Here is a 22,562-nt window from a genome sequence, read left to right on the forward strand (position 1 = left end):
ACATTTCCAGGTCAGAATTGTTGTCTCATTAAAAATATAGATCAAACTTCCCAACGTTCTTCGGAACTTTTCCAGAAACTTATATTGTTTAACTTGTTTTTTTTCCCGAGTGAGAATAACATGTAAACCTTTTCATCCCGGAGCTGTATATTATTTAGACTTCCACTAATTGCAGTCTTTCTTGAATTTTGAATCTCTCGTTCATTCTCTGTGTGTAATAATTGATGTTCCTCTTCTCTCTGTCCCTCCCCGGGCTCTCAAACACAATTCCTACCTCTGTGATCAAATGTGTGATTAAAAAAAAAAAATCCTCTTAAAGATCTGATCAACCCACCAATCCTCAAATCTTCTGATAGGACTTTTAAATATTGAGTGGAATGTGTGAATTAAATTAATCAGTTTAGCAAGATTGTTGGTGCTGTTACATGCTGTGAATGTTACCTGACCTCACGCTCTCCTACATCCTTTCCTCTTAGATGCTCTCTCGCTCTCACTAACACACCCCCTCAGACCCACACACACACACACACACACACACACACACACACACACACACACACACACACACACACACACACAGAGACACAACCCCCCTGCTGAGGCAGCAAGTGAAGCAAAATAACTCACTCTGCCACACAATCGCTCCTTTGCCTCGCTCTAGGCACTGACTGCTTTATTCTATGACCGACTCCCCCCCCCTCCCCCTCTCCCTCCTCTTCATTGGCTCTGTATATTTTTTTTTCATACCATCGTAACTCTACTACAACAAGAGCCACTGATGGCGGATTGCTTGACCTTTCTCGGTGTTGTGCTGTGTGGTCTGTGTCGACTTGGTTCAGCCCATACAGAGGTTTGTTCTTTTGGACACCTTTGTTTGGTAGGAATTAAAAGTATTTTGTGTGTGTGTGTGTGTGTCAAGCTCTTGTAATAAATGCATTGTCAGCATTTATATTTGTATGACAGTGATGCACGGTGCCAACATGCGTGACTCTTTACTTGCTCAGTGAAGAGTGACACTGTATACGACGCAGCATTAAACAGGCAAAAAGGTTTTCTTTAAGACACAATTTTACTGTACAAAATGTTTTATAGTTTTCACAAAATACATTTAGAAAGCTCCATTTTAAATAAAGTTAAAGTAGACGTTTTTATCTCAGAAGCATTGCTCAGACGTAAACCCAGTGTGTCCATGTTCTACGCACACACTGAAATAAAAATTAAAAACTCAGAGCGTGACAGATGATGCTAGAAAAACCCTCCAATGGTCTTCAATTATAAATAAGGACTGCGGGGTTTGACTGCAGTCTTACGAACTCGAAGCCAATGTAATCGAAACAGAACGTGTTTACAAAATATTGCAACACAAGACTAATATCTTTTAAAAAAACATTGTGTACTAGATGAAATACAAAGGCTTTGGTCTGTTTTACAATCAACAATGATTAAATCTGATATGTACTTGTAAACAACTGCCAAACACTTAAGTTTAAAACTCTGTCAAGCAATCTTTAATCATAATTATAGGAATTAAATATTTCTAGTAGCACAATTTTTTTTTACCATAGGACACTATAATACAACTATACCTAAGAGACAAATTGTACCTGACCCTAAAGAAATGTATTTTATGATGCATGGAACATTTATAGAATATTCTCAGGGATATAAATGAAATCAACTTTTATTGGAGAAATCTTTCTGGAAGATTTCTAGGGAAGACGAGTACTTTACATTTTGACATAAACAAACTGGATTATATCGAAGACGCAGTCTACCATTTACAGACTACAGGTTTTCTTTTACACCCGTTTTCCACATTTAATGTTCTTCGTGGTAATCTAGAGTCAATCCAACCACCAAAGCAAAAAGGTCCAAGTTGTGCCGCTGTCGATAGTGATCCGTGTTTCATAAGCCGGCAAACGCAGGCCCAGTGTCAAAGGAGTCGAGACCACAGCCTCAGTGGGTGGATCGAGTTTCAGTTTCCTCTGCTAAATATCCATTCGTAAGAAACAAGACCAATAAATAGGGTTTTTTTGATGCAGTAAGAGTCTTCCCTCCAGCTTTTTGTCTTTAATGATATGCAACAGCGTCCAGAGACCATGCAAAGGCTGGTAGAAAGTCTCGATATAAGCAGATCAAAAGATAGTCATGGCAGAATCTCTCAGGTTCTCTCCTCTCTCAAGCAAAACGCAAGACCAACATGGTTTTCTAGCAGTCCATCTATCAGTACTTGATCTTGGTTTTTCATATTAACATACAAATAGCCATTTACTAACACACCAGAGAAAAAAAGGAAACAATGACTGAAGTTGGAAATAGAAAAAAAAAGAAAAAATACGTTTTTGTTCCATACATTTTTTAAACCGGGCACTTTACAGAGGTCCATTTTTTCCCGAATTTCCATCGTTGTTCTCTCTCCCAAAATCCTCATTTTGAATGTGCCTAGAGCTACAGAACAGCACAAAGTCCCGCTGGAAGAAACAGAAGCCAGGCGTCCCAAGGCTCTCCCAGAGTCTCTCTCTCTTTCTCTCTCTCCTCTCCTAGTTCTTTGCCTCTTCACAACCCTCTCTCGCCTTCTTTACTCTTCTTCTGTGCCGTGTATGTGTGAGGAGCACTGCCGGAGGGCGATGGTGGAGTGGGTGGTTTACAGGGTGAAGTAGCTCTTCTCTCTACTGTAGTCTTGACCAGTACTGAGACATGTCAGGCTCACCCCCTGGGACTTGGACAGGGACAGACACTCCAGGAGAGATGAGTCCTGCAGAGACAAAAAAAAGGTGAGAAAATGTCAGTAAAAAAGAAAAAATAATTCACCAGGCTAAATTAGATAAGTTGATGCAGCATGCACAGTTAGTGTGACAGCTAACACAGGGCCAGAGCACAGAGCATTGTGCGTTAAACGCTTGCAGTGGAGCTGCAGTGAGTCACAATGCTCTGCACATGGCTGCACAGTAAAAGGCGTGCAAGCTCCATAAATTGAGGCTTCGGCGATGGCATTTAAACAGAGCGCGTAGAACAGCAAATGAATCAAATTAATTAGCAATTTAGCACAGAGGAAATGTGGTTATGCATGATTAACTCTTCATGACTATAACTGGTATATATGGGTCCCAGTAAAAGCATCCTAATGGGGTGGAACTAAACTATGGGCTGGAGTTGTGGGATTGACATGATGGCGGAGAGCGCCACTGAAATGAGCTTCATGCAACTGCAGAAGGAAAATGGTATGGAATGTATAGAGATATCGATATAGACAGAAAGGGAAAGGAAAAGTTGCTGCAGCATGATCATGAATCAAAGACGGCTATAGTACCCCCTTGTTTACAGGAAATGTGGCAGATGTTTCAAAGAGTGCACTGTTTGTGATGATTAATTCCCAATGCATGTTGGTAAACAATGAACTGTCTGCCTACCTGTTGAGGTGGTACCAGAAGCGGTCATTGATTGGCTGTTCATATGTGCCTGCATATGAGGGGGCGTGTATGTGTCGTAGCTCCGCCCATTCACAGGCGTACTGGTAGGCAGCATGCAGGAATAAGAGGAGGCCTGGCTGGGCTATAGATAGGGGAGAGAATGTTACATTAGCTTAGCCAACCATAGTTGTAGTCTGTAATACTGTAACGCAGATGTGGCTTGATTTAACCTAATTTATACTTTGTTGGTTCTCTGAGAATTATCTTTTTTTTTTTTTTTTTGGGCCAGGAAACAGTTTAAATTACTCATGCGTGTTTCATACCACTCTTACAATCACATCAATCATCATACAATATCGCATAATATATATGCATCTTTAAACAGGATTGACTACAGAGCATTGTGGTCGCGTGTACTTACTTGCATAGATAGACTGTTTGCCATGGTGAAGCTGGGCATGGGGGGCAGCGCGTTGTAGCTGTTCGCCAGAGCAGAGTCGGGTCTACCCAGCATTGACCCCGAGGTGAAAGACACTGTGAACGAAAGTGAACATGTTGTTGAAACCCCGATGACGTCACAGTCCTCCGTCTCATTAGCGCTCGTCCATTGACGGGCTGATAGGTCGGGACACGTACACTGTACAGCGTGTGTCTCAGGTGATTGACGTGTGCGCGCGAGCTTCAGCTCAGTCATGTGCCCCTCGTGGCTGATTCGTTAATTACGCTGATATAAATCAGCTGAGAAGTTTTGCCCAATCAGCCATCACAAAGGAAACCAGCTGTGCTTCTGTCAGTGAACTAGAGCCTTTGAGGCCCCTTTACCCCCACCCCTTTATATTAATCTGCAGGCTTTCACGTATAATAATATTTCGTAATATCGAACATTGATCGTGTCTGATCCGAAACCAAACGACATTTAATGTGTGTTTTTTACGCACATTAATAATGCTATGTGACTAACAAGTTGAAGCGTTCTTTAATATCAAATTGTAGTAGTATTTGAAGGGATGGGGGTATGTTATCATACACAAGGAAATGTGTTCTCAATTATATGATTATATGATGATATATATGTGTATGTATATATATATTATATGTATGTATATAATATATATATATATTTATTTATATATATATGGATGTATATATAGGCCTTATATGGTTAGTTCAGTTACTGTTTGATGGACAAATAGAGCAGCCAATTAGAGGTGCTGAAGTGGACATGTGACAATAAAGTCAGAAACTAAATTGATGCCACACGTTGTCTTATTCCTCCATTATTATATTCGGGTTAACACTGGGTATACGCGCCAGGATCGCTATACACATCTGCTAACAGGGTATCTGTCCCGGCTGTGGTGGGCCTACCCGGTGTAGTGGGCTGTGGGATGGCCTGGTAGACGCTGGTGCTGAAGCTGCTGCTGATGGGGATGTGACTGGATGAGTTGTTGGCCTGCCGGCGCTGGTTCCGCAGCTTCTCCTCTCGCCTCCACTTTGCTCTTCTATTTGAGAACCATACCTACAGCGAAAAGCTGCCTATTAGTTTTCTTTTCTTTTCTTTTATCTTCATTATCTTTGAAACCTTTCACACATCCGTTGTGACCGAATTAAATTAAATTTAAAAAACTTCTGATCACTCACTTGTATTCTTGCTTCGGGCAGGTCGATTTTCGCTGCTAGTCTCTCTCTCGCGAAAACATCTGGATAATGAGTTCTTTCAAATTCTATAATGCAAGAAACAGCACAACAGAATTGTTAGTATATCATGAAAAAAACATGAACATGTCGCTATCCTAACGCATTATGACTAACAGAAGCCTGTGGGTTTTTTTGTGGGGGGAATAACAATGACATTAAGAAAATGTATGAATAAAAAATGGCGGATATAAATGTTTGAATGATTGCTCGACCTTTTTCCAGGGCTTCAATCTGCTCCTGAGTGAAGGACGTGCGGTTCCTCTGTAGCTTCCTCTTGAGCTGCAGTCTCATCTGTGTCTCCTCTGAGTCCTCCCCATTCGAGCTGATGGAGTTTGTGTTTTCTCCTGCGCCTTCTTGTGGTTGGCAGCCCTCTGCAAAAAGAAAAAGAAAAGCAAATGAAGGAAATATACTTTCAATTAAGCTAATTGAATAATGAATTCTCGGGCCGCGTGTTGTAGCCTATCGGCCTGCAGCTAATTGTACAGACCGCGGTGCAACATCATTAATTAAAGCATCGGTCATGGTTGATTAAATTAAAAAAATCAGAGGAATTATTGCAGTTGCTCTCCTATAATGTTGCCAGATGACAAAACAACTGACTGCGTTGGACAGGGAGCAATGTGGGGGGAAAAAGGCTTCTCGCGGTTAAACTGTTTATAAAATATTGTGGGAAAAACAGGCTGGCGAGGGGACGGGTCCGCGTACTTATCGCTCGCCAACAATGGCGTGTGTTCTCAAAAGGTTAAGAGAAATGTGACAAGATGTGGCGAGCCTCTTTTCAGAGCCTATGAAATGTATTAAAACCCCAAACTCTCTTAGCCCTCTTCTTCTTCTTTTTTTAAGGCAGAGCAATGCCTCAATGGTCGTTCCCATATGGGCGTTGGTATAGCCATTGAGGTGACCACCAACTTTTGAATAGGAGAAGACGCTTTTCAGAATGATACAATGCCTTCAGGAGTAAGGGAAACCATTAAACTATGGACACAGCCAGGGGACGAGCAGTGAGCCCTCGGTGGGTGTAATATATGGGAGGGGGGCTATTGGAGGAGATGACAAAAGGATCCTCTCTCTCTGGAGGCGCACAAGCTATAGTACTTTGGCATTGTGCGCACGAGGATCCCAGTCAACAGAGCTTTGAGTCCAGTGTGTTAACCCTTATCCACTACCATCATTAATCACGTCCCCCGGCCAGCTACACGCCAGTCAGGATTTCTGTCTTCAATTGGAAACAAATGAGTGAGGAGAGAGCATGCAACCCCCTGAACAACCAAAATAAGGCCAATCTATTCACTGCCCCTTCAGTTGCAGGGCGAGGCTTATCGACTAATGTCTGTCTTGTTGTTGGACATCATTATCACACCGAGGAGTTAATGCGAAAGTAAGCAGGGGTGCGTTGATAAGTGTTTTTTGTAATATCTCACTGATGTCTGTCTGGAGCCATGAGTGGAACTCATGCATGAGAATTCAGAGGTTTTTTTATGCTGATTTTTTTCCATGTTTTCCAAAACATTAGCATGCATCGTTTTCGAGAGTGTTGCCTTGCTCGTGGACACGAAGAACAGGTGTAGCACGGCCTATAAGCAGCCATGCATTAGGCTGCGGTGCCCTTTAAAAGCAAACGTGGACACCCATTGAAGTGCGCACACTTTCTTTTGTCTTGTGTGAAAAATGCAGTTCGATATTATTACTTTTAAAATACAAAAACACCTTTTCCATCATGTGAATTCAAGCAAGTTGCAGGTTTACTCACAAGCAATTGTGCATTCTTGCTGAAGCCCTGAAAACATATTTAGTGTGTCTAAATGTGAAAGTCGTGGTTCACTGGAGGAAAAGCTGATGCGACATGTTTCTTGACAATTTCCCTCGCTACAAATAGACAAAAGTATATTCTTCTATATAGGCCAATAGTTTGTATCCACGCTATTTGTTTCTTCACTCTGGATAATCCATAAAAAGGAGTGAATGTGCAGCTATTATCCTTCAGCCAGACCCACTGACGCTAGGATGGGATTTGTTTTCTTTGTAAAAGCGCTGGGAAATAAACTCATTCTTTAGTATCACGATGTCTGAGCCAGTGAGGCGGAAAAGCAGCAAAAAAGAGATACCGAACCAATTGCGGCACCTTTCAGCTGCTGAGACTGGATCAAAACACTCTTGAGAAACCGCTTAGAACTGAAAGAGAAAGTGAGAGACTAAATCCTATAGAAGGGATTTAGAGCCATATAGCAGCGAGTGAGAATGAGAAAGAGATAAAAGACAAAATCGGGAAGGAGTTTTTATTCGTTCCTCTGTGGATAGAGTTGTCTTCTTTTGGGGCCCTGTCACTCTCCTGTAGCCATTAGAGCTGGTTGGATAGAAAACATATTTTCGTTCCCCCGAGACAACATGTTATAGTTAAATAGTCATTGAATTAAAAAAGATAGACAAATAACTCGTTCCTTATTACTTTTATTATTAATGATAATAATATGTGTGTATTATTATTTCTTGGGTTTTCATAATTATTATAAATGATCATCTTTATTAATAATGATTAATAATGGATGTACAGTGCTATGACAGGCTGTACCAACAACAGAAAAAATTAAAAAGTACCATATTACTGTTATGTATAATAATGTGATATGAACCACAACATTAGGCGTATTACTCATAATTATATTGTTATTATTATACTAAAATCCTTTTTGCTTTGATGTTTGTTGATAACAGCTCTATTAACCAAATAGTCATCAAACAAATGTTAATTATTATAATTGCAAGGACTGAATTTCGCCACTTTAAATTCCTAATTATGATGCATATAAATCAATGGCAATGCTGTATCGTAAAAATACCAAATTATAAAAAGAAAAACAAATGAAGCGTAAATAGGTGTTCTAATATAAAAATATGATCAATGTTTGGCCTACATGTAGGCCCACATACAACTCTGTGAAGTGGAACCTTTCCACAGCAGCCTGAGCATCTCCACACTCCTCCTGCATGATGCCATCCTGAGAGACAAAGCCCTCTTTAATGAGCAATTACACATAGAGACCGTTCCCATAACCAATCATTGCGTGTGAAGGAAACCATTCCTTTGTACAGTTCCCCGGCTCTGCGTCTCCATCAGGAGGGGAGGAACATGCATGCAGACCGTTGGCTGGACACCTCTGCTGAAAGGACAAGCTGCTGTCACGCACATCCATGTCTGGGACCGTGGAAGCATTCAGACTGCATGCATGACCTCTGGCTTACTCTAATCGACGAGTCTTAATTGGGGGTCTTGTTCAGGGCATCAAAGCATGCCGATACAATACCTTCCCCGCACACAGAGGCGTGGACCGGAACCACTGGAATAGTATAAGCTGTAACACTATTCATATTCAAACGTGATCATTTCTGGTGACCTCTGTGGAGAGTTCACATAAATCCTAATGCATCCATATTCAAACATGTTTAAACGTCACTGAGCTTCAGACGTCAACACCCAGACCGTCCGGCTGTACAACGCGCGTGCGTCAAGGTGTCTTTAATGCCACTGCGTGATAATGAGGCTCACCTTGGTTGGGCTGCCCTGGCACTGATGTTCCGGGGTACCAGCCGGGCCGGGTCCCCCAAGTTCCTGTCTGACCGTTGAGCATTCTCAGCTTGTCATACATGCCATCTGCGCCCATCTGTTGCTTTTCACTTGCCAGGTTGCGGAGGACTCTGTTTATCGATGACACCTGAATGACAAATTGCGTATGATAAAAGTCAAGATTAGATTTAGACATAGCAGTGTGTTGCTATATACGAGTAAACAGATGTGACACACACGCAGAAACACATACATACACCTTATAATCATAATAAATGTGCACAGAAAGATGTTTCTGCGCACAAATGGACAGCGCGCTTCTAATTGGCTGCATATGTTTGGATGATCACACACGCAGTAATGCGCGCGCAACACACTTTCTATTTAATAAGACTAAATGGTTGGTTGCCCATCTCCTTTTCCCTCTGCATGAGGAAGAAAAAAATCATTTCATGTGGCAAATTAAATCATGCACATAACTTACAGTCAGTACACTTACACTGGGTATATTGTCGTTGGTGCAGACCCCCTCCGAAAGCAGCCTGTCACGGATCTCCCACGCGAAGATAGACGGACATTCCCGCTTGTACTGAGCGATTTTCGCGACCACCTCTGGAGTGGCAACCCTGGGCTTGCTGCCGCCTATTGCTCTCGGTCTTATGGAGCCAGTTTCATAATACCGGCCCAGGATCTTGCTCACACAGCCGTTAGATACCTGGATAGAAAACAAAAGACACAATTCACATACATTATTTACGACTAATAACGGAATTTTGAAGAGGGCGTCAAATAATTATCACCTTTTCACTGTCCAGCACTTGGACTTCATCATGGGTCTATAAACACAAAACATATACCTTCAATGGTATTAGGCGTTAGGTGTGTTGTTTAATAGAGCAGGAATTACTATCCTTTTGTGGCGGCCTTATTACATTTCCATTAAAGGGAATGATGTAATAATTCAATTATTTAGATTTTTTTTTTTTTTTTTTAATCCTAAATTGCAACATTTAAGATACAGGAAATCTGGATTTTCACGGGGAAACCATACCGTTATGTCTTTCATATTTTTGCGTAATTGTTTTATTAAAAAAAAAAGGTAAAAAAAAGTTTGCATCCATTGGAAACAAATTCTGCATGAACCCTGTTTTTCTGTTGAAGGAGGAGTGTGGCTGTCACCTGCAGTATCCTGGAGATGTCGCAGGGTCGAGCACCACTGTGAGCGAGTTCAACTATTTTCTGCCTGGTGGAATCCGGCAGCGGTCTACCATTAACAAACACACCACCAAGCTGGTTTACGCCACTGTGACCTACATGGAGACAAAGGCATCGCGGTCATCACATCGTAAAAATAAAAAAACTCAAATTAAAACATATCGGTCATAACGCAAATTAGTCTATATTAATGGAGAGGAGAATGTGATAAGCGCGTGTATATATAGCAGAGTTAAATATGACACATGAAGACAGCATACCAGAAATACAGACGGTTTAGAACAGTTCACTTCAAAATTAATTGCCATGTGGTTGAATTAAAGTGTTAAGATCACACTATAGTTTTAATAAACTTTTAAACCGCTTGGTATCATCTATATGAAGACGAGCGTTGCGCAGTTATTCAGTAACACATGCAAAACAAGGACTACACGACAATAGCCTCGCATCAACTATAACATCTCTAAATGTTTTTCTTTCAAAATAAAATTAACAACCCAGTCGGTGTTTTGCCCCTAAAAAACTAAACCAACCTGTTATCAACCCGGCAAACGTCGGTAATAAAACAACCGCACCGTTATCCATCCCTTCATACAGCTGCGCAACACCTGCACCTCACTCAAAAACTACCCTCAAAATAAAAATCATGCAGGAGCTCTGACCATCATAGAAAATACCAGAATTTGAAATAATCTATTAAATTAGCTTTCATTCAAAGGAATCGCTTTCTGGAAAATGACTTTAAATCGACGACTGGGTCTATAAGCACACGGGAATTACGCATAGATAAAGACAGACACCACATAGGAATCTAGCTCTAAAATAGCATTGTTATGATTGGTTATTGTCTAAAAAACGATTACTTTTAAAAAAACGATTCTTAAATAATGCTCTGGTATTTATCTAAAGCACAAAATAAACCAGCAAACCTGAAGCCAAATGGGAAGCCGACTCCCCGGAGTGCCTGAGCTGCTGCTCTGTGCATGCGCTCCCTTCCCCTGCGCTGCCGCCCGGTACATTGACTCCGGGAGCAGAGGCTCCTGAGCAATAAATAAGCTCCAAATATAGAAGAGGGGGAAAATATGATGAGCCTGCCTGACATTTGTCTTTAAAATAAAGCTAGCTGCACGTCAAGTTTGAGCTTAATTTCTGGAAATAGGCGGAAGTCGCCTCGGATCATGCATGGGAGGCTAATTGAAAAGATCAGTTGGAGCACTTGTGGCAGGCATGTCACTTTATGACACCGCTCTGCTTTTGAAAATCGCATCGTCACGACAAATAGTAGCATGATAAAACGACCCTTTCTGTCTGCATTTGGATATCACTCGGGCAAAATTGGACGCTACTCGTTTACCCTCCGAGGGAGACTTCGTTTTAAGGTGGCCAGGGGCTACGCGCGGTCACAGGAACGAGGGCGCGCCTGGATTCTTAACATATTAAAAGTGACATGCAGTTCTTTCCACCACCCCCGCCCCCTCCCTTGTTTGTATTTGACAACAAATGCTCGCAGCCACATGCATTCCTGTTGTGCGCAATCGGTAGGCGTCTTTAGTCTGAAATGTGTCACAGGACTCTGCTTTAAACTGCACACTTAATTGTACTTAAATGACCAAAGGGGGCCTGTGTGTAGCTGAGTAACAAAATAAACCTGTTTAAATTAGTAACATATCCCCTATTTGTTGGCCGCTATGCGTAATAATCTTCCATCATGGATCTGATTGATAGTTAATCCATTATCATCCCTCCTGCTCTTTGGTAATTCCAGGATTAAGTGGAATTAATAGACTTCTTATATACGTTGGAATTGGCCTTCCCGCATTTGACAGTCCTGCTCTGCGGGTTCTCCAGAGCTGCTCCGTCACATCTGATTTATAGCTCTCATATAAATCCTCTGGATCGATAAACCCGTCAGATAAGGACATCACATACAAATGTAACTCTCCTAAGGTTAAGTCTTAATCATGGCACAATTCCCTCAAGTGCCCATGAGTCGATCGCGCCCGCTGGCGCTGATTATGCGCCTTGTATTCTATCGCTAAGTCGACTAATAGGAAAACATATGGTGTCAATTTGGACGCTCCCCGCCATCTACACCCAGGAGTTATTAGCACAAAAGCCAGCGAGGGCCGTCGCGACCTTTAGACAACCCAAAGGGCCGGGTCCAGTGACGTCTCCTCGGCTACTCCACCAGACGTCACACGCCGAGCCAGGGGAGCATCCCTTTATCATCACTCCGCTGCAGAGCACTGTGTGCATGATAAGGCCCCATCAGCTCTCTGATGTTACACTGGCAAGCAAAACATTAAATAGAAATTTACAAAAATTTAAATAGCTGTATCTATAAAATATGACACTAATGCCAGCATTTTGCAAAAGTATTCTATATATTTTTTTATCACAGGTCACTTTAATTACAAATTACACCTCTCTCCCCACATCAAACAAACCAACTGTCACGGTGTCCCAACATTTGGATTCAAACATTATTAGTATGTGTTTACTAATGCTCACAGATTACAGCACAGGTATATGGAGAATAATATAATAAAATCATCCCACACACCTTCATCACAGATGTCATACACCTCTTGTCCAGCAGCAAGAGAGAAAATGTTTCATGTTTATCCTTTTATGTTTCAACAGACACACGAATAAGACAGATATTCAAACTCATATAGGCCCCTTTAAACACAGAGGCCTAAACAAGCAACTTCATGTATGTTTTTTGATTAGCACCCACGACAATATGACTGCTAATAGTTGTATCTTCAGTCTGCCCCTAACACTCAAGCTGGTTTGTAATATGAGCATTCTTTCTATAGTTCATGCTGTCTGTCCGTGAAGAATATGGACTAATCTACATACGACATTATTGCTTTTCCTCATGTTTCATGCAGGGCTCTTCTCTCCGCAGCTCATCTCGTATGCAGCCTGGCAGCCAGCTCTAACGCTAATGCAGACGGCTGTGCAATTATTTAATACCAACTCAAGCAGAAAGAAAAAATCTCCTTCTCAACCCAACCCCCTCTATACCCCCCCCCTCTCTCTCTCTCTCTCTCTCTCTCACCCACGACTTGTGATAAACTTGTTCAAAAATAACTTCTCCACCTATCATTGCAAAAAAATACAAATAATTAACAGCAATAAAACGGCCGTTAAAATAACCGGGAATATTTATCCCCTGCACCTCATAAATAGTCATGCACATATATGCCTGCACGTATACATTCCCTTTCCTTCAAAGTGTTCCCGAAAGTTATTGCGCAACAACAAGCAGTGCATACTGTCAGTGGGTGTTGCTTCCATGCAGCCGCAGTAGAACTTGCGGCACTAATCAAAACTTTTGTAAAGAAACACAAAATATATATGAAAACAACTTACTGTTCTGCATCATTGAGGCTACGCCAGACTCCCACGTGGCATGGCTGTGGTATTCTATACGCGTCACAAGGAAAAGACAAAGCTGGTTAGCATCATGTACACCATCGTGTCAAATTAGTTGCAACATTTTTTAATTTTTTAAAATATAAATTAAGTTTCTCATCTCATCGTTCGATTATAATGTCTGCGGATCTTTTGTGCTTTCAAACATTATTGATGCATAAAGAATATTCACATCCCCATAAATATGTATTTTCATTAAACTTGCCTGTAAACAAGAGTTGACTGTCCACTCTAACAATTTAGTCAATCATCTGCCGTTTTCACTACTTAATGTCTCCCTTAAGGACAAAGCAGAACAACACATTAGCACAGCCACAGCTATACTGATGCACTCACTGTCTCTTTATTTGTGCCCTTTCATTTAAAATTAACCTCAATGTTGTTGCCAAGCAAAATACAATGTAAAAAAAATGTACGCAGGACAAAATGACGTGAAGCCTATATATTTCAGACAGCACTTGTCAAAAAAAGAAATTAAATTGGGTCTGTAACTTTTTCCAGCACTATTTATTTCCTCATCGCCTTATAAACCTGATATCGCTCCATATGAGCTGCAGTCTGTACAGTGACACACGTTGTCTAGCTCGCCTCACTGCACCGCAAAGGTCCAGACCAGGAGGGGGTACAAAGCTAGGGTACAAAGCCTGCTGGACTCGCAACAATGCTCCCCCTTTCCTGCCTCGTATGCCTCAAACCCGGAGCACAAACTCGGCTCCGCGACTAGAAACACACACACACACACACACACACACACACAGCCTCCCCACTAAACACACCAACAAGTTCAGATTAATACAAAGAGCCGGAGGCATGCATCCACCCCCTCTGGGACCATTCATAAACACACACGCACGCACGCGCGCGCGCACACACACACTCTCTTTCTTTCTCTCTCTCTCACACACACACACACACACACACACACGATCGTGACCCCGTGCCGCTAGTGCGTGAATGTGAGTTGAGTTGGCCCCCCCATGCTTTAGAAATATATATTTTTGAAGTATAGTTTCTTGTAATATTCGGTGGCTGAGTGTTGTGCTGCTGGTGCGGGTTGTAAAGCGGCTTTGGAGACACAACAGCGCAGTAGGGCGCTAAATTGGAAAAGACAAATGCATTAAAGAAGCTATTGACTGGGGAGGGGGCTAAAAAGGGGGCCAGAGAGGGAGAAGTTTGAAGTTTTGGTTTTTCTCCCTCCATGCGAAGTTTGTGTTGTGTGCAGAGCAAAGTGGCCTGATGGCGACGCCTCGAACAGACTGTAGTCCAGGGCTAGTTCGTGGGATGTGCACGCGGGGGCCGCCATTGCATTTATATTGTAGCTTTCTTTCATGTTTCACAAATAGGCTGCATTAATCAAATTCAGATTCCATCACACTGGGCCACATAGCCGCAGTTAGCCTGTTTAGCATAACCTCGGGTTAACTAATGCAGATGTCATTATTGTTGTTGGCCTGATGTCATGTCAGAGTTAAAGTGGACTAATAATAATACATTCTAAAATAGCCTGAGCAGCCTATAAAAGCTGTTTAGTCAGTAGCTTTTTAAAAAGCCCTGTAAGGTCCAAGTGGTAAATCATTTATTTAAGAAACCTCAAACGTTGTGGTTCCCGAAGATCTAATCTGCATTTCTTTTCCTTTAGTAATCCGTAACAACAATGTCTTAATTCAAAATGCTCCTTCTGGCCGTGCTCACAACATGTATGTGCAGAAATAGTGCATGTGTTGTAGTACATGACTTGAAACAATATGTTATATTTTACACATATTTATGATTCAATTAGTTTTTAGCATGCATATCGACAACGTGTTTGATCTCAACGCAAAGGATCAATAATAACAACATTATTAATCCCTCTTATTAAGGTCTGGTGTGTTTATTACATCAGTCTTTTAAAACATATATTAGGCCTATATTTTTAGCCTGAATTATGCTAAATGTATCTTTAAAATTACAATATAAAGATTCTAAATTGAGCACATTAATATTCCTGCTTTATTCTACTCGTTTGTCTGTTTTAACAAAATAGTTTAAAAGCAGCAATTTGCATACAGACTCTGTGTTGTATTATAATGTTGAAATTATTTAATTTAATATTATAGGCTGATAGGCCTGTCAAAGATGGTGTGTGACTACTTTAAATACTACTCAACCCAATTGCTCCGAAGTAAAAGTAGTTTCACTCGCTGTCACTGAGGCAATCAGCTCAGAATAAAAAGAGGAACGCTGCTCTGGAAACGGAGCTGGAGCTTCATGGAGATTCTTGATTCTGGTGGAAGGCGCTCGGGTGACTCGCCTGCATGAATCAACCTGACACGTTTGCTCAACGGGTCATTGCGCCCCATCCTCCTCCATGATCACTGCCCCGGCCCAACGGGACTTTTTACTCTGGACTGTCAGAAATAAGCGGTGAGCTGTCCGCCGGCCGAAACACACAGCAACAGAACCGATCCGATACAACCCAGACAAGAGGCGCTGAAGGAGAGTCCAGTCAGAAGACAGGCTGCACTGTCCAATCAATCACCTATAATAATAATAATAATAATAATAATAATAATAATAATAATAATAATAATGGGAATAATAATAATAATAATAATAATAATAATGAGAATAATAAGAATAAGAATAATGATAATATGAATAATAAGCATAATAATAATGGGAATAATAATAATAATAATAATAATGGGAATAATAAGAATAAGAATAATGATAATATGAATAATAAGCATAGGAAAAATGATTCCATAATTGAACAGCACAGACTAACTTTAAGTCAGGATCTTACCTTTTTGTGGCATCCTGCGGCGTTGTCAAAGTCCTTGGTAAACTACAGGCTACAGCCAAGTTCTCCACACCACAGAACGAGCAAAACTCAAAAGAAAAAAAAGCCGACCAGGATCAGCCGTCTCTCTCTCGGGAAGTTCAGAAGAGGAAAAATTAGTTTCCAGTGGTCTTCGGCGGAGACGGAGGGGATATCCCTGCGAAGGGGACAGAGATTGACAGTGAACTCAGATGTCAGGACGCACGGAGTTTGGCGAGGATGTGCGCTGGCGTGTGAGAGACCGAATGAGAGAGTCAGAAAGAGAGAGAGAGAGAGAGAGGGAAGAGAAAGAGAGAGAGGGGGGAGGGAGGGAGGGGAGGAGGGAAGAAGGGAGGGATAATAGTGGTGGTGGTGGTGGTGGAAGGAGGTGGGGGTGAGAGAATGAACACACCTATGCTGATTAGCGATGGAACAAGTGTATTAATGTAGGCCTATGTGTTCCTGGTCCGCTGTGCGCGCCTCGCCTCTCCTCCCTCCGCCGCTCTTCACTGGCCCATTAGCGCGACCCGACCTCTGTCATCATCCCCCCACATAAACACTTCCCCCTGCACCACAGCAAAAGCGGGAAACGGGGCCGAGCCACAGCGCGAGAGGAGGGGGTGGAGGGATGGAGAGGGGGGGGGGATCTCGTCTTCCCAACCCACTAATCAGCCCACGCATGCAAATACCCGGCGCTCACTTGCTGAATATTGCCCTATTGCAAAGCAACATGCCTCGGAAATGCCCCATTGGTCGGAAGGCTCTATTCTTTCAGCTCCAACCTCAGGCTCCAGTGCTGCGAGGAGGACGGGAAGTAGTGGAGCAGCAGCACCGTGAGCCGAGGAGCTCAGGACACTGAATGCACATCACGAAGAGCTGCAGATTACTTTGTATGAAGCAGCCGATGCTGTGCATATTACATTAATATTATATAGACACATAGTTATGAGATTATGTTAAAAAAGTTTAGATTCAGCCTCCACTTATCAAATGTTTATTAATTCAAATACTTCATACGTTACACGTTAATGGATTGCTCTAAAATATGAATATGAAGCCCCGAGAGGAGACCTCTGCATGGAAATGACAGCGTATGGGATATTATTTACTTTGATTCAATCTTTATTCAAGTTTTTGAAAAAGGCACGATCTCCATTCACTAAAGACATCATCAAAAATGTCCACCACGTGCTTGTGTTGATTCTTTTGGGTATCACCTTCCCCTGAATAGCCGTACCCTTCCTGTCAACAAGGACGCCATGCGTAAAGAGCGCAGCCTTTAGCCATGCTCCGCTGCGTTTTATGGACACATTTGCGAGGCACCGCGACGTCACTCTTCCGACCTGACAGCAAATAGCACGCGTAAATAAAGTAAAGCAAATGACTTTGCAGCCATGGCCACACGCTCCCAAACGGCGCGGGTTGAATGACTGGCTATTAACGCACACCTCAACGCACCCAAAAGCAACCCCTCTGCGCCCGTGTTTGAGCATACAGCCGGAGCTCTGGGCAGCACCAGTCTCAGCACTGAGGAGCCCCGTCGCTTACTCCAAAGGGAGGAAAACCGAAGGGAAGAGAATGAGGCTTGTATGGAAGTGGAAGCCAAACTAAAGCAGAAAAGGGGGTGCATGAAAGGGCAAAGAGAGAGAGAGAGAGTGGAGAGGGAACAGGCATAAGCAGGGGGAGGGGAGATCTCTTCTTTCTTTTTTTTAGGATGGAGGCCTTGAAATGAAATCATGGAGGCCTACACTTGACTTTCTTTGACATGTGAAAAAAGTTGGAGAAGTCAGAGCTCATCAATAAAACACTTCGGAGGTGAAAGAGGGCTCCCTAACAACCATCGCATTCCTGACTACGGGTTCAATGAGTAGACAAACGACGCTGCTAGAGAGAGAGAGAGAGAGAGAGAGAGGAGGCAGGGAGGGAGGGAGGAAGAGAGAGAGAGAGAGCGAGAGAGAGGAGGCAGGGAGGGGGGGAGGAAGAGAGAGAGAGAGAGAGCGAGAGAGAGGAGGCAGGGAGGGGGGAGGAAGAGAGAGAGAGAGAGAGAAGGTGGGAGGGAGGAAGGGGGAGAGAGAGAGTGGGACTGCCCGGCTTTGAATGGGGCCCTCAGTGGGCCGGCGAGATAATGAGCTGAGAGGACCGGCTCAAACTGTCACCGAGGGTCCCGCGGTGAGGAACAACACTTTGGCCAATACTCCTTCATCAAACAACCCGTAAACTAAACGAGCACATTCATCTGTTTCTCCTTCCTGCATTGTTTCTACTCACTTAGACTGGTGGCTCGGCCTATAGCCGACCGTGAATGGCCGCAGCTTATATCAGCAATGGAGGGAGGGGGGGGGGCAACATTTTCACGTCAAGGACCCCCTTATTAGACATGCATTAGACCACAAACATCCCCCCACCGCCCCCACCCGATAGGAGTTTGTGCAATGAGGGGAACTCGGGTTGGTTATGATGCTGTCAAACTGAAGGTGGAGTTTAACTTTCAAACACACGTTATCACTCAGAATTAACTTTTTTCTTTTTCTTTTCTTTTTTTTAATCGAGGGAAATCATTTTCTGAGGAGAGAATGTGCATGGCCTCAAGTTAGAGACGCTCTGAGATGGTCTAAGAAGTTGTTGCATGTGTTTACGATAAACTGTGTCGGTCAGCCTGAACAGCTGATGCAGAGCACCAACACACTCATTGGAGAGCCATTGTTTTCATTCATGGGTAACATGATCATTTTCTGATTTGGACACTGAGTTCAATTGTGTCACAAAATGCTGATAAACATGGAACTTCCCTTAACATTTTTTATGTTAAAATATCTCAATTGCAAAAATAAATAAAAACATGTGTATCCCTATATGCTTATATTTATAGTTTATACCTTTTTGGTGCAAATGTTATTGCCACTCACTTGTCTCAGACTGCAGCTGTCAGAAATTCCCACCACTAACCTGCCCTTCGCTGAAAAGACAGATTCCCCGATGAGTGTGTCAAGTAGTTTTCTTTGGAAACAATACCTCCAGTAGGTTATTGATTTCTTTAGTTAAGCTGTAAATCCGCTCCGAGAGCTAATTCGTTGTCTCCACCCCTCGAGAGATTTCAGGGTTATTTTTTCACAACCTTCACTCACATGTCGATAGGCGTTCATATTTGTCAGCCACAGGCCTGACAATATAAAATAATATAATAATAATATTATTATAATAATACATTACTATTTTAAGGCACTTATGCAGTAGAAGTCAGCACCAAAAAAACGGGATAGGCTGATGTTAGGAAAGCAATTAGCCCAATTCGGATTAGCAGCATAATGCCACAGGCCTTGAACAGAAAGCCTTATAATCTGGTCGCTATTTCCCCCCCCCCCCCCACCCCCCGAGGCAATTCGGTATTTGTACCTATCTAGAAACTTTTAAATGAAAACAAAATAAAGAGAAACATAAGGGAAAGTAGCTGCAGTGAAAAACAGTCACATTGTTTTCGGACAAGGAGAGAAATATAGTGATGGGTAAACGCCCCTAATTTACTTCTTATTTAGGATTATAATGTACCCTTTACAGGCTGATGCACATGTATACAATTGTTATTTATTACTGGTGTAAATATGCCTGGTAATTTCAAATAGTTTTGTTTTTGTGAAAACCTGTTGTTATATTTATTAATTAATTAATACTTGTTTGCCTTTGTGATGATCCCTCCCTGGAGGTCAGAGTTCACTCACCTTTATACAGCAGGACATCTGGGGAGCTCTATTAGAACATGTTTCAATATTGTAACAAGATTGCTTCAGATGAATACAAAAATGGCTTAATCCCTCGTATTTATTTAGATTTTATAAGGAGATTAATGCACATATCATATTTTTTTAGAAGAGAATGTTTTTTACCCTGATTTTTGTTGTGTTTCAGGATGCCGCTGCACACATTACAAATACTTAAACTATTATTACCTCCTAAACATCCCAACTCTACCTGCTGCTCAGTAGAAGTCATCATTTAAGGCCTCACATTTTAATAAACCTGATGTATGCACTGTTAAGCAAATCATTAAATCCTTTATACAATTTATCATGATAATTACTATTTATACTATTGTTTTATTATATACACTTTAAATTATTGAGGCTATTAGTCATTATTTGGTTAGAGGTGTACAAAAATGATTTATGAAAAATGTAGTTTAAAAAAAGAAGAAAAAACAACAATTATTATGTTTTACTGGTGTTATTCATGTTGTTATCTCAATGATCTCTACAAATGTCGACCTGGATTTCTAAGATGTATTCTTGTTGAGATGACCTGTCATTCATCAAACAGCCTCGGATTGTCACGTGCATTCTCTTTGGAAAGATTAATGAGGACATCGCTGGTTTATTTGCATAAATTATTTGCACTTTTACAATGTACAGCTCTGTTTTTTTTAATCAACAATAATTAAACAATCACATGCTTGTTTGACTTGTTCGCAGTTGTTTCATTTATCTGCTATTTTGTAAAGAGTGCTGGACCGCGTGAGAAAACAAATGTCCAATTATTACTCAGCACATTAGGGAAATATAACACCACCAGGGAAATATAGAAATGTCACAAATGGTCCTTTTTAAAAGGAATAAAAAAAGCTTTGAGAGTGCTTTTTTTAAACACGTCCCATCATATTAAAGGTCTACATTATATAATGTTGAACATAATTATATAGTGCATATACTCCTCCTTCTGGAGAGGATGTGTTTAGCAACTTTAATTCAACTATTCTACAGATCCTTGGAAGTTGAAGAGAGACAATGAGAGGCTCGGGGCATTTCTCGTGCAGCCCACAGAAGCCCTCTCCTGGCTGGAGGCTGAAGGCTGAAGGCGGAGGAGATCAGCACCGGGGCTCATGGTGTCACCGCGCTGCTCGGCGAGCGTGACCGACAGAAACACCCAAACACACAGAAGAGCCACATCGCCCAACTACTGTTTGGAAATATGATTATATCATCATCTTTAATATAGGAAATAATTATAATATATTTTTTCCTATACCATTACAATATATATATATATATAGTAATATAAATATAAATATATATATATATGTGTATTTATATTTATATATGTTTAATTATTATTAATAAAAAACACATCAATTCAATCGTATAAACAGAAGGTCCCTTTCTAAACCCAAATCAGTCTGAAACCCTTGGGGTGCATCTCATTTCCCAACATGCTTATAACTCGATAATTTTTGTTTGGAAAAATTGCTGTCAAATTGTATTTTACTACACAATTCATATCTTCTTTCTCCCAGCCCACATATCAAGCTGTTTCTCCCCGCAAAAAAACATACGTGCACTCCAGCGCGAAGAAGAAGCGCATAAACAACCTGATGACAGCGTCATCTCCACCGCGCTGATGGGTCCCATGAACATTCACTGGACTGTCCAGGTCGAAGCTTTTAATTCCCCCTCAGCCAAAAAGCTCTCAATATTTGAACGAAGATCGCTGATTACACGTGTGTGTGTGTGTGTGTGTGTGTGTGTGTGTGTGTGTGTGTGTGTGTGTGTGTGTGTGTGTGTGTGTGTGTGTGTGTGTGTGTGTGTGTGTGTGTGTGTGTGTGTGAATGAGTGACGACAACAAGTCAGCTCGCTGTGTTAAACTTTATGCGGGTGTCCGCGCCCCTCCCGTGGGCAACACCGAGCAACGTGCCAACACGTTCACCCGTATCGAACCGAACTTTTCCCATAGCAGCGGTTTCATAATCAATCTGCATGTTTGCATAAGTTTCTATCTTTGAATTTTTCTCTGCGCCGTTTAAAATTGACAGGAGACAAAGTGTGCCAATTTTCAGTGTTTAGTTTTTCCAAGGTGATCATTTTTTTTAAATACCATAGTTAAATATATATATATATTTTAAACGTAAAGTATAGTTCGTCCAAACTCACCGGCTGAAGGCGCAGCTGTGCGGTTCTGCCGGTATCCGGTGCGTGTGTTAAGTCGCCTCTTCCCGCCCCGGATCGCTCCTCCGTGTCACAGCCACAGAAAGTTATAGGTCCCGATTAAAATCTATATCTAGCTTTGGATCCGTCGTGGAGTTGAAATGTCAATGAGAGTGTGGGGGGAAAAAAATATCTGCGCCTCTTACCAGCAACTTTCCCTTCAGCATCAGCCTCAAGTTGGCAGTGATTGGCTGGAGCGACGGGTCGACGTCATACCTCGGACAGCACGCAGCGCGCAGAATGGGGAAGTGTGTGTACAAGGTAGAATCTCCATGTGGAGCACACCGGCCTGTTTACTGTCCGAGTGTGTGCGTGTGTGTGTGTGTGTGTGTGTGTGTGTGTGTGTGTGTGTGTGTGTGTGTGTGTGTGTGTGTGTGTGTGTGTGTGTGTGTGTGTGTGTGTGTGACTCAGGGACTGCAGGCGAACACACCATTCTGTATAGGGACCACGTCCTGTTTTAT

At 42.0% G+C, this 22,562-nt stretch overlaps 1 protein-coding gene across 8 annotated transcripts; it reads right to left on the minus strand.

The window, feature by feature from the left end:
• Positions 1-1,050: 1,050 nt before the first annotated feature.
• pax6b (paired box 6b) lies at positions 1,051-22,219 on the minus strand. 8 transcript variants are annotated; one of them, XM_056413398.1, is made up of 14 exons: positions 22,048-22,219; positions 16,118-16,310; positions 13,267-13,320; positions 12,449-12,472; positions 9,850-9,980; positions 9,471-9,506; positions 9,170-9,385; positions 8,653-8,818; positions 5,321-5,479; positions 5,052-5,134; positions 4,779-4,929; positions 3,832-3,944; positions 3,411-3,552; positions 1,051-2,755 (listed from the first exon to the last, which is right to left on the minus strand). In XM_056413398.1, the coding sequence occupies exons 2-14, from the start codon at positions 16,128-16,130 to the stop codon at positions 2,670-2,672; spliced, it is 1,374 nt and encodes a 457-aa protein (XP_056269373.1). In that variant the 5' UTR covers positions 16,131-16,310; positions 22,048-22,219; the 3' UTR covers positions 1,051-2,669. The 8 variants fall into 8 exon arrangements, with proteins under 8 accessions (XP_056269373.1, XP_056269374.1, XP_056269379.1 ...); XM_056413399.1 differs by lacking the exon at positions 22,048-22,219 and adding an exon at positions 16,545-16,590; XM_056413404.1 differs by lacking the exons at positions 3,411-3,552; positions 22,048-22,219 and having other exon boundaries at positions 16,118-16,368.
• Between the last annotated feature and the right edge of the window lie 343 nt (positions 22,220-22,562).

This window comes from Pseudoliparis swirei, chromosome 4 (genome assembly GCF_029220125.1).
Source record: "Pseudoliparis swirei isolate HS2019 ecotype Mariana Trench chromosome 4, NWPU_hadal_v1, whole genome shotgun sequence".
NCBI lineage: Eukaryota > Metazoa > Chordata > Actinopteri > Perciformes > Liparidae > Pseudoliparis > Pseudoliparis swirei.